The sequence below is a fragment of the Ahaetulla prasina genome, chromosome 3 (genome assembly GCF_028640845.1).
Source record: "Ahaetulla prasina isolate Xishuangbanna chromosome 3, ASM2864084v1, whole genome shotgun sequence".
Taxonomy (NCBI): domain Eukaryota; kingdom Metazoa; phylum Chordata; class Lepidosauria; order Squamata; family Colubridae; genus Ahaetulla; species Ahaetulla prasina.
This window is the reverse complement of record NC_080541.1, coordinates 200,164,859-200,180,706: the sequence shown is the minus strand read 5'-3', so window position 1 is coordinate 200,180,706 and position 15,848 is coordinate 200,164,859. Positions and strand designations below refer to the sequence as shown.

Genomic DNA, 15,848 nt, shown 5'->3' with positions numbered 1-15,848 from the left:
TTCCCAGGAATGTGAACAGATGCTTCTAGTTTCTCAATAGCTCTGTTTTGGCTACATAGCCACCACAATTCTGTCTTCAATTTGCTATCAACAGCATAACAAAGGCTATCTCGCTAAAAAGTACATTTTGTTTACTAGAAGATCCACAACTAACCTGCTGATATCTCTACAAAGTCCCCCACCCTTCTGTTTGTGTCTGATTGTCAGAGACTGCTTGAACAAGTTCCTGCAGTTTTCTCGGCAAGGTTTTTCAGAAGTGGTTTGCCATTGCCCCCTACTAAAGCTGAGATTGAGTGACTGGCCTAAGGTCACCCTGCTGGCTTTGTGCCTAAAGTAAGACTAGAACTCCCAGTCTTCCAGTCTGTAGCTTAACGCCTTAACCACACCACCACACTGGCTCGCAAACATTTTTTATTGGCACGGAAATGTTCATCTTTTATTGATTGGGAATCACAGTTTTCATTTATTCAGTCCAATATGTGTAAAGAGAATTTGAACAACTTGGTTTATTATACCCAAGAATAGGGAAACAGTAAAACGTCAAAGAATTCTCAAATTCAAAGAAAGCTAAATTCAGACACAGTTATTAGGACTGTTTTTTTAATAAAAGAAAATGAAAGGATAATAATATAACCAATTATATTAATAACATACAAGAGTAGTAGAGTGTTCAATCCCTCTGTTTAAAAAATTAAAAAGAGTGATGTGGTGGGACATGTCTATGATCCAGTTGTCCCTCAAACATTGCCCCCCCCAAAAAGATTGTTTTCCAGTTACTGAACCAAACTGTAAGATATTTCTCACTAACCTTACAGGTTATTTATTACAGATCAGGTAAAACAATAAACCTGGAGCCATTTTAGAAAGTGTTATCTACTTCCTGAAACTCAGAATAAAGACAGCTTCATCAAATATATTTGCAGTGTCACTGCAATTTGACTTGTTGCCATATGGTTGCTGTGAAAATGTCATCATGATATCATTTTATCGTTTCTTCTTTGTTTCTTTTTTGAGCTTCTTGTTCACTGAGATAGCAGCAATTTTGGGTTTCTTGACTACTTCAGCACTTTTCGTTTCAAAGCTTTCAGTATCCTGTTAAATTCATTAAGAAAAACGGAACATTAATGATTTTGTGGATAGGTTGTAAATCTTTTTTATTATTTGCTGGTACACAAGAATGCTGGATAAACGTGCTCATGAATCATTTACATAATCAAAGGCACTGTACTAAGTACTGCATGTTTTATATTTATATCTTTTACATAGAAAATTTAATTAAAAAGTTTATTCAGGCTGACCCTAGGTATTTTTATTTGGAAGAAGTTTATATGAATGCCATTTTTTTAAAAAAACAGCAACAAATCTACAGTCTTAACATTGGACATTACTGCCTGTATTTTGAGGTCATGTGTGCCTATCAGCACAGCTTTGTAGCCAAGTTGGGCAAAAAAATATATGAAAAAACATAGAAGAGTTAAAATCTAACAACGAATAATTAGCAGATTGTTCAGAAAATAGCAATAATGTGCTAAAGCCATTGATCTTGAATAGGGGAAGGGAGAAAGAAATGCCTCAAAGAACATAAGTCAGAATTATATCAAAGAGAAGGAAAAGTAGCAAAGATGTTGAGAACAAAGTGAAGGTGGGGGGAAGAACTAATAGATGATAGTGGTAAATAGCTTTACCCAAACAAGACTGAAAGGTTGTGGATTCTAGGGCTCCCTAAATCTAGAGACGGTCCATCTTTTTGGATAGGATTAAACTTGCCACACAAAACTTGTGGGCAATTTGGGTGTCCACTTGGATTTTCCATCCCTACTTGAAGAAAAGTTGGCAGTCATGACCAAGAAGGCCTTTGAACAAATCCACCTTGTGCACCTGTTTCTCGATCAGGAAGCCCTACTCATGGCCAGTCGAGTCATGCCTTAGTCACTTCCTGACTGGACTGCTGCAAATCATGCCATATGACGCTGCCCTTAAACACCATCAAGAAGGTACAACTGGTCCAAAATGCAATGGTGTGTACATTTATGGATCCATCAGGGTACTCTATACAATGTCAGTATTACACAGCTGCATTAGGCATCTACAAGTTCCCAGGTGCACTTCATGGTGCTGGATCTCACTCATAAAGCCGTTCATCATTCAGACATTCTTCTAACTAAGCTAAACCAGCTACAGGTACCGGAACAGACTTGTAAGTGGATCACAAGCTTCCTAACAAACAGGAAGCAGCAGGTGAAGCTAAGCAAGATCACATCAAATACCTGTACAATTAGCACAGGGGCCCCCCAAGGCTGTGTGCTCTCCCCACTTCTCTTCTCTCTGTATACCAATGACTGCATCTCCAATGATCCATCTGTTAAGCTACTGAAGTTCGCAGATGACACAACAGTGATTGGTCTCATTCGAGACAATGACGAATCCGCATATAGATGAGAGGTCGAACGACTAGCCTTGTGGTGCAACCAAAACAATCTGGAACTGAACACACTCAAAACCGTAGAAATGGTGGTAGACTTTAGGAGAAACCCTTCCATACTTCCACCTCTCACAATACTAGACAACACAGTATCAACAGTAGAAACCTTCAAATTTCTAGATTCTATCATATCGCAAGATCTAAAATGGACAGCTCACATCAAAACCATCATTAAAAAAGGACAACAAAGAATGTTCTTTCTGCAACAACTCAGTAAGCTCAAACTGCCCAAGGAGCTGCTGATTCAGTTCTACAGAGGAATTATTGAGTCTGTCATTTGCACCTCTATAACTGTCTGGTTCGGTTCTGCAACCCAACAAGAAAAACACAGACTTCAGAGGATAATTAGAACTGCAGAAAAAAAATTGCTACCAACCTGCCTTCCATTGAGGACCTGTATACTGCACGAGTCAAAAAGAGGGCCGTGAAAATATTTACAGACCCCTCGCATCCTGGACATAAACTGTTTCAACTCCTACCCTCAAAACGACGCTATGGAGCACTGCACACCAGAACAACTAGACACAAGAACAGTTTTTTCCCGAAGGCCATCACTCTGCTAAACAAATAATTCCATCAACACTGTCAAACTATTTACTGAATCTGCACTACTATTAATCTTCTCATAGTTCCCATCACCAATCTCTTTCCACTTATGACTGTATGACTATAACTTGTTGCTGGCAATCCTTATGATTTATATTGATATATTGACCATCAATTGTGTTGTAAATGTTGTACCTTGATGAACGTATCTTTTCTTTTATGTACACTGAGAGCATATGCACCAAGACAAATTCCTTGTGTGTCCAATCACACTTGGCCAATAAAATTCTATTCTATTCTATTCTATTCTATTCTATTCTATTCTATTCTATTCTATTCTATTCTATTCTATTCTATTCTATTCATGACAGAGGCTCTGTTACTTGTGGGGCCACCTATCTCTGAGCGATCCTGACTGACCCATGGGAACTGAAGGGTGGACATGCTTTGGATCCCCGCTATGAAACACTGCCACCTAGTGAGACCAAAGAAGCATGCCTTCTCTGTCATAGCATCTGCCCTTTGGAACAGCGTTATCACCTGAGAATTGGATAATCCTGACCATGTTGGTTTTCTGTGAGTCTTTTAAAAATGTTAATATACTATAAACTAGTAATTCATGCTGCATTATTTATTTTGTGTTAACAAATATTAATATGTGTCCAAAATTAGCAGAACTCTGAATACAGACTATTCATTTGAGACTGATATTTTTAGGCTCTATCCATGCAAAGTTTATGACTTCAGTATCAGCTTTAATTTTAAATATTTCTTCCACCCTGTCTAGCCTACTTTGGTACATAATGCCTGACAAGTTTACAAAAAACTGGTGGGAAATTTTTGGAAACATATGGAGAAAAGTTTTAATTGGAATCGAAGTATCATCTTGAGAAAGAAAGAAAGAAAAAAGGAAAGGTAAGGAAAGGAGGAAGAAAAAGAAAGAAAGAAAGAAAGAAAGAAAGAAAGAAAGAAAGAAAGAAAGAAAGAAAGAAAGAAAGAAAGACGTATTTATGATATTTTTAGATGAAGCCAAATTCAAGATTGCTTTCCCTCATTAAACAAGTTTTGATATAAATATTTTTTGGATTCTAAAGATGTCCACAATTAATGTATGACAACTGGGGGGAAAAAAGCACTAAAACTGGCACAGGGTTCTGTGCTGATTTTAAGCCTCTTAAAAAGCAATGCAAATTTTGCTCTGCTGGAACGGGAAGAAGGCCTGCTAGTATCTTTATCATCAATGAACCTAGCTGAAATCACTCCTAAGTTATAGGGCTATAATTTGCTTATGTGTCCTTCCAAGAAAGGATAATGGACTCGCATACCAAGGTATGTGATTCACCCACAGGAAACTCCAACCCTTTGGACAAACAGAAGCAAACGCATTTATCATTCAGAGACTTAAAGTGCATAGTTTAAATGTTCCTGAATAAAGAAAAGAAAACATGTAAACAGATAAAATTACTATGCTAAGTAAAGAATAGCCATGCTTCCTTTTAATAATCAGAATGAATTTTAAATTGGAAATAGTGCACGGCAAGGATGATTGTTTGTCACCACGAGATTCCCAGGATAGCTTAAGCCCCAATCAGATGCTATGGGAATTCTGTTTGCCTAACTTTTTTTCTGCAGCTCATTGATTCTTACAATCTCAAGCAACGCTATACTACTTAATTACAGGGTTAATTCCTATGTGAAAATGTGTAGCTTATGGAATAAATTCCTGTTATTTTAAAAATGTTATAGCTGCATTATATTCTGGCATTTGCTTTTCACTGAAGAAATCTGATGTGTTTATTATTTGCTGGAAAGTTGACTTAGTTTGCATTCAAATAATAAAAATGTTTTCTTTGCTACTAAATAATTCATAATTGCAAACTCAACTAGTTGGCATAATACTCAGCATTTGGGGCTAAATTAAAACAATTTATGCTTACTGAAGACAGGTGCAAAGGAAAAAAAAACAGTCCTGCCAAAAAGATGGATACGTAGAATAAATTTGAAACAGGAGGAGGGAAGGAGGGAAGCTATTTTCTAAAATTACCAAGTTACAAAAACACAATTGTGCCACCAAGTGCACAAGATTAGTCTTATGCAAAATTTGAATTCTGAAAATCCTGCTTTAATTTTGAAGAGGATGCTCAGAGATTGGCTAGTTGTTATACTTTGAAACCATATAAAAGTGACAATTACAGAATAGTGATATTGTCAGTGGTATTTTGGGAAATGAACTATAATCTCCATAACAAATAATCCATGATATGCAACTACTTTTTGTACAAGAAATATATAAGAAAACATAACAATGACCACAGTCTTGCTTAATACTCATGTGTCCACAAGTGGTTAGAACCGGGATTTTTGCCAAGCTAGAACCCTGTGTCCCCCTAATCTAGAATCCTTTACTGTATCACATCCTGGAAAAGAGATGAAATTCCTAATTAAGAACAATCCTCTCAAGTTTGTCAGATATCCATATCCAGCCTGCCATCTCTTTCCTTATGTTAATTTTCTACAGTGATTGTCACTGAATGGATTAAATCTCTTTATTTTGTTCCCCTCTTCTCTTCCCAGAAAAAAGAACAGAGATGTGGAGAAGAACGAAAGAAGTCAGAGTGTGGATGAGAAACCTTATAAAAATATTGCAGGAAATAAAAGTATCTGCTTTCAGAAGTGTAAAAATAGCAATAAGCTTCGTGGAGTAAAAATGGAAACAGATGATTAATGAAATAAGAAAAGATAAAAGAGAGAGAATGGGGTGGGGAGAAGGAAAGGAAGCAAGAAGAAATGGAAATGCTGGCTTGTGCTACTCTCAGTTTCAGTATAAGTTACAGCCTGTATTGACTTTGGTTGTACCCAATTCTGCCATGTGCTTTCTCTGGAAAAAAGTGTGGTCACCTTCAGTGAAAAAAGGTTCCACATTTCTATTCTAAGGAAATAGCTGCAATTGTCGGGATGCCATGGGCTTCCTATCATGCACAGAAAGCCCCTAATAGACAAAATATTGCTCAACTGATGTCTCTTAGTCCGCTAAAGAATGAAAGAAAAAAAAAGCGTATTTGAGGGGAAAAAATAGATAAGACATGCTTACCATTTTATATGTCTTTGGAACAGGGAGGATTATCGCCAGAACACAAATAAGCTGGAAAATGGCACCAAAGAAAAGGCCATAGTGCAAGATGTTCTCCATAAAGGTGGGCTCTGGGATTTCAGGGGGTGAAAAATCCAACTCCGCAGCCATAGTGAAATCCTTAAGTACACTTCCAACAAAATTGGACTGGCTTGTTTCTGCAAAGAAAAGAAGTTCCGTTGAAATATGAATTTTTTCCCCATAAAGTCATAATCCTCATTCAGGAACTCCGTAAGGCACAAAACGCTAAGGCAAATGGTCAGAATGGTGTTGGTTATTTGAATGTGATACTGAGCCTCCACTAACTGGAGTTTTAATTATATATATCTTGTTTCTTATCGTTGGCTGTACACCGCCCTGAGTCCTTTGGGAGAAGGGCGGTATAAAAATTTGATAAATAAATAAATAAATAAATAAACTGGCTACCTTACAGATGTTTTGGACTCCAGGTCTTACAAATCTCACATAGCATGGACTTTGAAGTTTAGTTCCACAGGAGTCCAACATACATGTGGAACAAGTCAAGTTGACAAAGGCTATTCTGTTCCTCCTTTGCTACTACCGGTCCATTTCTGGGAGTGATCAAAAATATCAGCTTTAGCCTTCAAATTCTTCAGTGGTTCAGGATCAGAATACTTACAGGGTATTACTCCAGTCATCCTAATACAGATTTGCCCTTATACTAGTATTAGAATTCGCCTTGCTGCATTTCCCACCCTTTGGGAGGTTTTAATTAGTGGGAACAGTAAATTAGCTTTTCCTCTTATAGTACATTTGCCCTAAGAGATTTGTTTTTTTTCACTCTTTACCAAGCTAAAAGTTTTGCCATTGCAGTGAATTTTTGATCTGATCACTACCTGAATTCACTGACTGTTGGAACTCTAATGATGCCTGTTTTAACTGATTTTTAATTCTATATTGTATTTAAATTCCTGCGTAGATAGGTTCCATTTGGTAAATTGTATAATGGCCTGCTTTTTGTCAATACAACTCCTATTATCAAAATTCAAACTTTGAGGAAACCATTTCAATGAACATATTAAAAAAATACAGAGGGATGATATCTGTGTCTATTTTCATACAAAAAGCAAGCTTCTCTGGAATACCTGCTTAAAAGTAGATCTGGGAATTTTAATCCAAACATTTAGAGGGTGAATAAAGCCATGATGATGTGTAAGGCAGAATTATCAAGCACAACAGTAATACACTAGGTAAAGGTAAAGGTTCCCCTCGCACATATGTGCTAGTCGTTGCCGACTCTAGGGGGAGTGCTCATCTCCGTTTCAAAGCCGAAGAGCCAGTGCTGTCCAAAGACATCTCCGTGGTCACGTGGCCGGCATAACTAAACGCCAAAGGCGCACGGAACGCTGTTACCTTCCCACCAAAGGTGGTTGCTATTTTTTCTACTTGCATTTTTACATGCTTTCGAAATTGCTAGGTTGGCAGAAGCTGGGACAAGTAACGGGAGTTCACCCCGTTACACGGCAGCACCAAGGATTCGAACCGCTGAGCTGCCGACCTTTTGATCGACAAGCTCAACGTCCTAGCCCCTGAGCCACCGCGTCCCTATTAATACACTACAGAAGTACAAAAAATAACTAAACAGTATCAAATAGGAATTTGATAGCAGTAGAAGTAGCAACAAAAGCTTCATTTAACACTTGATCCTTCCTTGCTGACTCTTATTATATTTTCCTGTTCTGGAGGCAGGATAGCATCTTTCTAGGCTCACCAAAGGCACTAAAGCATTTGGTTTTGTAGTGTTTGGCCACCCAAGTATTATACATAAAAAAACACCTCATTATTATTTTTAAAAATAAACCATTATATCACCTTCAATGGAAGCCATTTAAATAGTTTTAGCTACAGCGACCTTAAAACAAGAAGAGCAGAGCCAACTGTATACGACCAAAAATTAAGTTTAAAAAGTCATCTGCCCAAATGCACATGCATTTAAAAATAAATAAATCTCTGGGAGACATTTATTTATGAAGGGATATATTTTCTCCTATCTTACTTTAAATCCCTCCATTGCTAGAGGTTACTTATGACTATCATTAAGTGTTGTACCTTAGAATTCTTGATGAAGTTATCTTTTCTTTTATGTACACTGAGAGCATATGCACCAAGACAAATTCCTTCTGTGTGTCCAATCACACTTGGCCAATAAAAAACTCTATTCTATTCTATCTATACTTAAAAAAACATGTCTAAAAAAATCACAGCCGTTGAGCTTTTTTCCAAAAACTGTCTACTATTGACCTCACCCCTTTCCTAAGAGCTCTGTAAGGGGCGTGCATAAGAGCACAAACGTGCCTACCGTTCCTGTCCTACTGTTGCTTCATGCTTATGCTTATGTATGATGTTATGACAAATAAATAAATTTAAATTTATTTTTTTTAAAATGCATTAGACCGATTTGCTAGGCGAAATTCAAGATTTCTTAAAGGCGGTTAAGCGGGAAAAAAGAAGAAAACCATTAGAAATGAGAAAAGATGGTTCTCACACAGATCAACAAAGACTGGCTGGACTACAGCTAGAGTAGAGAGAAATTATAGAAAAGCCATCATTTTTCTCCCTTTCAAACTAGGGTCTACAGTCTCTCTCGCCCCCTCCCCCCCCATGACTTCCAGGAATCTTATTAACCTTTCCCAGCTCCCCACTTACCTCCCACTCAAGTCCAACCTCGTTCCCGGAAGCGCTTCCGATCCCCCAGGAAGTACTTCCTCCCTTAGCAACGGCCGGTAGCAACGCATTGCTCAGATAGCCCCGCCCCTTATTCCAGTGTCCCCTCGCTCGCTGGCGTTGCGAAGTCTCCCCCCACCCCCGATTTACTTCTCAGACCCGATGCATTCGGAGCATCACCAACTAGGGCAGACATCTTAAAACTTGGCAGCTTTAAGACTTGTGGACTTCAAATTCCAGAATTCTCCAGCCAGTTATGCTATACTATGCTATGCTAAACTATGCTATGCTGGCTGGAGATTTCTGGGAGTTGAAGTCCACAAGTCTTAAAGGTGCCAAGTTTGAGGACACTTGAACTAGGGGAAAGGGGTTAAGGGAAAGAACCAACCCAAACTCAGATCCTACGAAATGAAACGGCGAAGAAGAGAGTGCAAATCTAGAATAGATGGAGGCTACCAAGCCAGAACTCTTGGCAATGATTCTCTGTTATTCCTTGACAGATATGGTTACAAAAAATAATAATAATGCAGGAAACACTAGAGAAGTAGGAGCTTGCAAAGAAGGTGGAGTGTTATCCTGCTTTCCTTATTCTGCACCCCTTCCCCTTCCAGAATTATCAGAGAGAAAGATGGCAGATTAAAGTCCTTTTGATGAGATTTGGAAGTAGAATTCACTTTTTCCGGAATTATACATGGGGCAGACTTAGACATATTTAGGCAAATTGTGAAATCAGTCAAGAATTACTTATTTTTCTTTTTATGTTTATTCAAATATTATGTTATATCTAGACATCACAAAGTTCCAAGATTTATCCATAAGAGATAAAAAGCTATAAATGAAAACAAATACATACACATGACCCAAGGTATTTTGTAGCTGACTATCAAGTGGCTATAAGTTGCAATAGATACTTTTATGGCATGTGAAGGAATTCCTTTTTAAAAAAATCTTATTTTATCAGGCCAGTCCTGAATTTGACAAATTATATCTTTAAATATCTTCAAAGCGTCTGTTAAAAACAGGATACCAAAATGAGAGGTTGATATGATTTTGCTGACAGCTGTGGTTGAGATGTTGTGACTGATGCAAAATCCTGGGTAGATGATACAATCATTTCAATAATAACTAAAACCAAAAATACAAAGATGCACTCAGCTCAGCTAATACAACTTAGCTTAAACAAAGTGTTACTGCTGGAATGGTTAAATAATTATTAAACAGTGACATCTGCTGTAGAACAGCAATAACTTCTCTATATGACACAAATTTAATTCTTAATATTGTTTGCTGTTTTTTTTCTAAATAATTAAACATTTCTTGCTTTACTTAATTATGGTTATGATGACTTCATGAAAACTTGTATCAGAAAACAATAATCAAAATTTAAAAAAAATGAAACACTCTGGTATTAAAAAAAGATGCTGGCCATTTACAATGGAGAATATTTAAGAAAATATTTAAGAAAAAAATGGCCAGGAAACAAAAAAGATTTTTGGAAAAGACAAGGTAATTTGGGAAACACAACTTACATTCCATAGCCTAACTTCGATCTCAATTCTTGAGCAAACTGTATCTGTGGAATTTAAGAAGGATTATAGCATGAGGTGCATTAAACATCATATAGAATAGAATAGAATTTTATTGGCCAAGTGTGATTGGACACACAAGGAATTTGTCTTGGTGCATATGGTCTCAGTGTACATAAAAGAAATATACAGTATATTGGTTCTAAAAAGGCAAGTCTCTGCAAAATGATAGAAAACTTGTTAAATAATAAGTTACATAGATATTTCATATTGTATGATATTTACATTGCTAATGGAAGCATGAATACGCACATCAATAAAAAAAGTTTGATCCAACACTATTTTATTACAGAAATGAGAAGATTGTGTTATCACAGATTACTTCTTCATCATTATCTGACAAACAGACATAACTATTAAGTAATAGATGATAAAGGGTGAAGAGGAGAATCTTTGTTGACTCTATGGCTTCAGGTATTCAAAATATCAGGTCTCTTCCAGCATATCAAGCAATTCTTATATGACGAGATATACTACTGATTTTTATGAAAGCTGTCCCATCCTAAATTAACTTTTCTTTGCCTCTTTTAACATGTAACAGATTTGTGTTGTATTAAAAAGAGAAAAATCCTTCAGAGAATTGTTTAAAGATAAACTCTGTGCATTCAAGACCTCAGAAAGGCAGGAGAATCTAGGAATGTGGTTCAGTAATTGTTACATTAATGGTTTAACTAAAACAGAGATATACAGAATAATCTTTAACTTTCCAGGTTTGTTAGAGTTCCACTTCCTCTATACCTCAAAACTATAGGTATGATGAACTTATTCTTTTTGTCATTCTTGTGTTTAACTTTTAAAAGAGTTGCACAGCCCTGTCTATATCTCTGTTATTAAATGTTCCCATTTGGATAGCTTGCATATTAAATAGAAATCAGAAGATTAGAGGGACAATTAATTTATTTCTTCAATTTGTACACCATTACAGTACCAGCAATTCTGGGTGATTCACAAAGTAAAAACATAGGAAATAACAATAAAACGGTATAACAATAAAGACAAACGAACAAAAAGATAGCAAAACCAGACAATGAGAATCACACAGACACTACTCAGAATGGGCTTTAACTACCATAGTCAAAGGCTAGGCAAAAAGCCAGGTCTACAAGGCCTCAAAAACACCAATTGGGCAGTGCCACAGAGAAGTTACACCCCTGGAGTCCAAACAGATGTCATTGCTTAACAGAATTTGTCAGAGCAAACTGGCCAGATCCAATAGGCAACAGGTGATTCCTCAAGTAACCATGTTCTACAGTGACAACAAAAATCAATATATAAGTAGTACTTGACTTACAACAGTTCATTTAGTGACCTCTCAAAGTTACAAAGGCACTGATCACTCTTATGACCATTGCAGCATCCCTCTAGTCATGTGATCAGATTCTTGGCAATTGACTCATATTTGTGATGATGGCAGTGTCCTGATGTCATGGGATCACCTTTTGTGATTTTCTGACAAGTCAGGTCAATGGTGAAGTTAGATTCACTCAACAAACTGTCTTATTAACTTTACAACTGCAGTGATTCATTTAACAACTGTGGCAAGAAAGGTCATAAAATTGATCAAAATTCACTTAACAAATGTCTCACTTAGCAACAGAAATATTGGGCTCAACTGAGGTTGTAAGTCAAGGACTACCTGTATATGCCTCCAATATTGCTCCAAAAACCTATAGAATCTACATGGAGGGAAGTATGCAGTGGGTACCCCAAGGCTCTGTTTTAGGCCCAGTACTCTTCAACATCTTCATCAATGACTTAAGTGGACAAGGGGATAGATGGGGAACTCATCAAATTTTCAGATGACATCAAGCTGGCAGGAATAGCCAACACTCCAAAAGATAAGCTTAAGATACAGAAGGATCTTGACAGACTTGAACATTGGGCGCTATCTAACAAAATGAAATTCAGTGGTGAAAAAAGTAAGGTTCTACATTTAGGCAAGAAAAAGAAAAAATGCACAGGTACCATATATGTGATACCTTGCTCAATAGTAGTAACTATGAAAGGGATCTTGGAGTCCTAATGGACAACCATTTAAATATGAGCCAGCAGTGTGCAGCAGCTGCCAAAAAAGCCAACACAGTTCTAGGCAGCATTAACAGAGGGATAGAATTAAGATCACGTGAAATGTTAATACCACTTCATAATGCCTTGGTAAGGCCATACTTGGAATACTACGTTCAGTTTTGGTCGCCATGATGTAAAAAAAATGCGGAGACTCTAGAAAGAGTGCAGAGAAGAGCAACAAAGATGATTAGGGGACTGAAGGCTAAAACATATGAAGAAAAGTTGCAGGAGCTGGGTATGTCTCATTTAATGAAAAGAAGGACTAGGGGAGACATGATAGCAGTCTTCCAATATCTCAGGGGCTGCCACAAAGAAGAGGGATCAAACTATTCTCCAAAGCATCAGAAGGCAGCACAAGAAGCAATGGGTGGAAACTAATCAAGGAGAGAAGCAACTTAGAACTAAGGAGAAATTTCCTGACAGTTAGAACAATTAATCAATGGAACTTGCCTCCAGAAGTTGTGAATGCTCCAACACTGGAAGTTTTGAAGATGTTGGATAACCATTTCTCTGAAGTTGTGTAGGGTTTCCTGCCTAAACAGGGGGTTGGAGTAGAAGACCTCCAAGATACCTTCCAACTCTGTTATTCTATTTTTGAATGAGAGGAAGGAAGCTCAGAAATTACCACACTCAAATAGAAGATATGGAGGAAGCATTCCAGGTATGTCTGAAGAAACTCTTCAGATGGTATTTTGTCCAGGGGAGGTTCCTCAAGCTAGAGACTGCCTTTCACATTTTGGGGTCAATAGCCTTGACAATTAAAAGGCTAATGAAATTTTAAGATGCATCAACATAAGTCTATCCAAATTAAACAAAATAGTTATGCTAATTAATTTTGCTTATGCCTTTCTTATGGAATATGTGGAGTAATGTGACTCAGAGTTTAAGAAAAATGCCCCCAAATGACAACATTTGGGAGGTTACAAAAATGGTTAAGGGTTAATGATTAAGTAGAAAGTTGAGAAAATGAGTAAAATGTGAGAGTTGTTGTGTTCAGATAGGTGGACTGCCAGATTTTGATACAGATTTTTGTTGATACTGCTGTTGCTTAAAACACAGGATGAAAATTAATAGGTCCAAAATTGTACAAAGACAGAATTGCAGCTAAATGCCACGAAGAAATTGTTGACTGTAGGAAGTATTACAATAAAGGAACAGACTGTCTTGAAAAGGTTTTTTTTTTTTTAAATACAGGTTAAATGCCCACTTTTCTAGAAAGTTGGACCGGATAATCTCTAAAGCCTGTTTTAATCCTACTGGATTTTTCCTTGCTCATATGCTGTTGATATTTGCAAAACACTAATGCATGTTCATATAACAACAGCACCAAGGCAAAGGAAGGTAATTCTGATGATTTAGAGCAATACAATATAATATAGAAACAAATCTCTTTTTTAAAAAAGGGGAGGAGGTGATACTAATGGTTAATTTTCCATCATGGTTGGCTTTCATGATAAAAATGAGTGTTTTTCAGTAGAAAGTTTTTTTTTCTATCTACTGGTAGTGATGATAATTTGCATGTCAGACACCTCAGCCCTTCCACCGATGCTTGTTTGTAATTTTTTTTGTAAGATAAGAGATGCTAAATACGGCTTATTGGAATGGTTGGAAAGTAATTGATCCTCTGACGTTCAGGAATTTGCAGGTTGGATGAAAACATGAAAGTATAAAAGACCAGGAGACTCCTATGTTCAAAAGAGCTGGACTGAGTTCTCTCCATTTCATCAAATATCACAAACAACAGACAAATTTACAAGAAAGGACAACAATTTATAGACCTGAAAGTACATCATTCCCAAAGAAAACTGTAAGTTGATACAATTAATGTTGTTATTTCTTCGTAGATACAGTACCAGTTTCATGGTGTAAAAATTGTATGAAAATGTAAGAGATTTTGTAGACTGAGTAAGATTACAACTGTAGGTATACTGACTTGAAAATTAACTTCAACCAAATTTTGTAAAAATTGTAAACACTGGGAAGTAAATTAGAGACATGAATATTAATAATTGGATTCTGATAAATCTAATGTAAAGTCTCGGATAGTATTTCCCAGAATAATCTTATCTAATTTAGACTTACTTAAAATAGTTAGAAAGAGATATCATTTTTTAAAAAAATGTCCCCAGATAATAAGTAAATATTTATGCTTTTATATTACATAGAAGAAAATGCCAATGGGCAAAAAGAAAAGGAAGTTATAAATGTGTTATTTAGAAAGCAAAGTATGAAACTGACATTTAAGTGAATGGAAATGTCATCTGGTCCATAAAAACTTACCAAGCATAGGCAAAGCATCGTAGACCTCTCCTAGCCCACATTTTAAAAAAGCAATCTCAATTTAAATCAAAAGAGACGCTACACTTGGTACTACATTTCTTATGACATGCATTTATTCACAGTGCAGTCCTAATATATTACACTCTTCATGGGGAACAATTCGCATTGATTCAGCAGGGGTTACCTTTAGTTACAGAAGTGCTTTGTAAAAAGTACAGAAATATTGTATAATGTCAGTGACACAGTAATTTAATGACTTGTCTCATGTTTTCTTCCAATCAGATTATTATTTTCCCTACATTTATGCAAGTCCTTAGACCGATGTCAGAAGTCAACTAAATCAACTAACAGGGTTAGATTTATCTTTTGGGATATCTATTTTAAAAGAGGATTTTCTTGTTTATCACCTCTTCATACCACAGTATTCTCTGCTGCTTAAGGAATTTGGTAGCATCTTTTCCAACTAACACATTAATTTTTTGGGATGATGATTATACCTCTGATGAAAGGACCTGAAGCTTATGAAAACTTATGCCTTTTAATACAATTAGCTAGAAAAGGTTCCAAACTCCTTGTGATTTTGGCCACCATGTGTTTGTCCATTGTCTTACATTTTCTGTTACTTTAAATTCTCAAAATGGAAATAATACTATAGCATCTTTAGTTCTGAAAGGCAATAAACTCTTGTTAGGTTATCATAGGAAGGGAAGTATTTAAACTCCTCTTTTTATTTTCTGAAATTGCAGAATGATTGGCTCAAACCTCCCTCCTAATAGAAGTCATTTAACTGCTTTTTGGAAAACTCAACACTGTTTGTAGGAGTGGGATGGGCAGGGGGGAGCTTCAGACATAGCTGTGTCTATCTCTTGAACTGCACAAATGAAAAGACATTAAAAGTCTATAGTGTGAATCCTAGTGAGTTTATGAAGACCTCTATGTAGTTTTCTTGGCTAAACTACAAAAGAGATTTTTTATGACTTTCTTCTGGGATACCTTTTCAACATCCCAGTCTTGCCTACATTCTTGGTGAAAGAATTAAAAAACAGAAAAATGTCCTTCCTGGTGACTGCAT

The 15,848-nt window shown here is 36.5% G+C and overlaps 1 protein-coding gene across 2 annotated transcripts; it reads right to left on the bottom strand.

Annotated features, from left to right (window-relative positions):
* Positions 1 to 419: 419 nt before the first annotated feature.
* On the bottom strand, positions 420 to 8,882 carry MANBAL (mannosidase beta like). 2 transcript variants are annotated; one of them, XM_058178700.1, is made up of 3 exons: positions 8,826 to 8,882; positions 6,120 to 6,316; positions 420 to 1,092 (listed from the first exon to the last, which is right to left on the bottom strand). In XM_058178700.1, the coding sequence occupies exons 2-3, from the start codon at positions 6,267 to 6,269 to the stop codon at positions 985 to 987; spliced, it is 258 nt and encodes an 85-aa protein (XP_058034683.1). In that variant the 5' UTR covers positions 6,270 to 6,316; positions 8,826 to 8,882; the 3' UTR covers positions 420 to 984. The 2 variants fall into 2 exon arrangements, with proteins under 2 accessions (XP_058034683.1, XP_058034682.1); XM_058178699.1 differs by lacking the exon at positions 8,826 to 8,882 and adding an exon at positions 8,229 to 8,746.
* Between the last annotated feature and the right edge of the window lie 6,966 nt (positions 8,883 to 15,848).

Bases quoted from the DNA above. Each gene is read 5' to 3' on its own strand.
- MANBAL (XM_058178700.1), bottom strand. From the start codon at position 6,269: ATGGCTGCGGAGTTGGATTTTTCACCCCCTGAAATCCCAGAGCCCACC. The intron at 1,093-6,119 runs GTAAGCATGTCT...TGAATTTAACAG, and splicing joins TTCCAAAGACATATAAAATG to GATACTGAAAGCTTTGAAAC.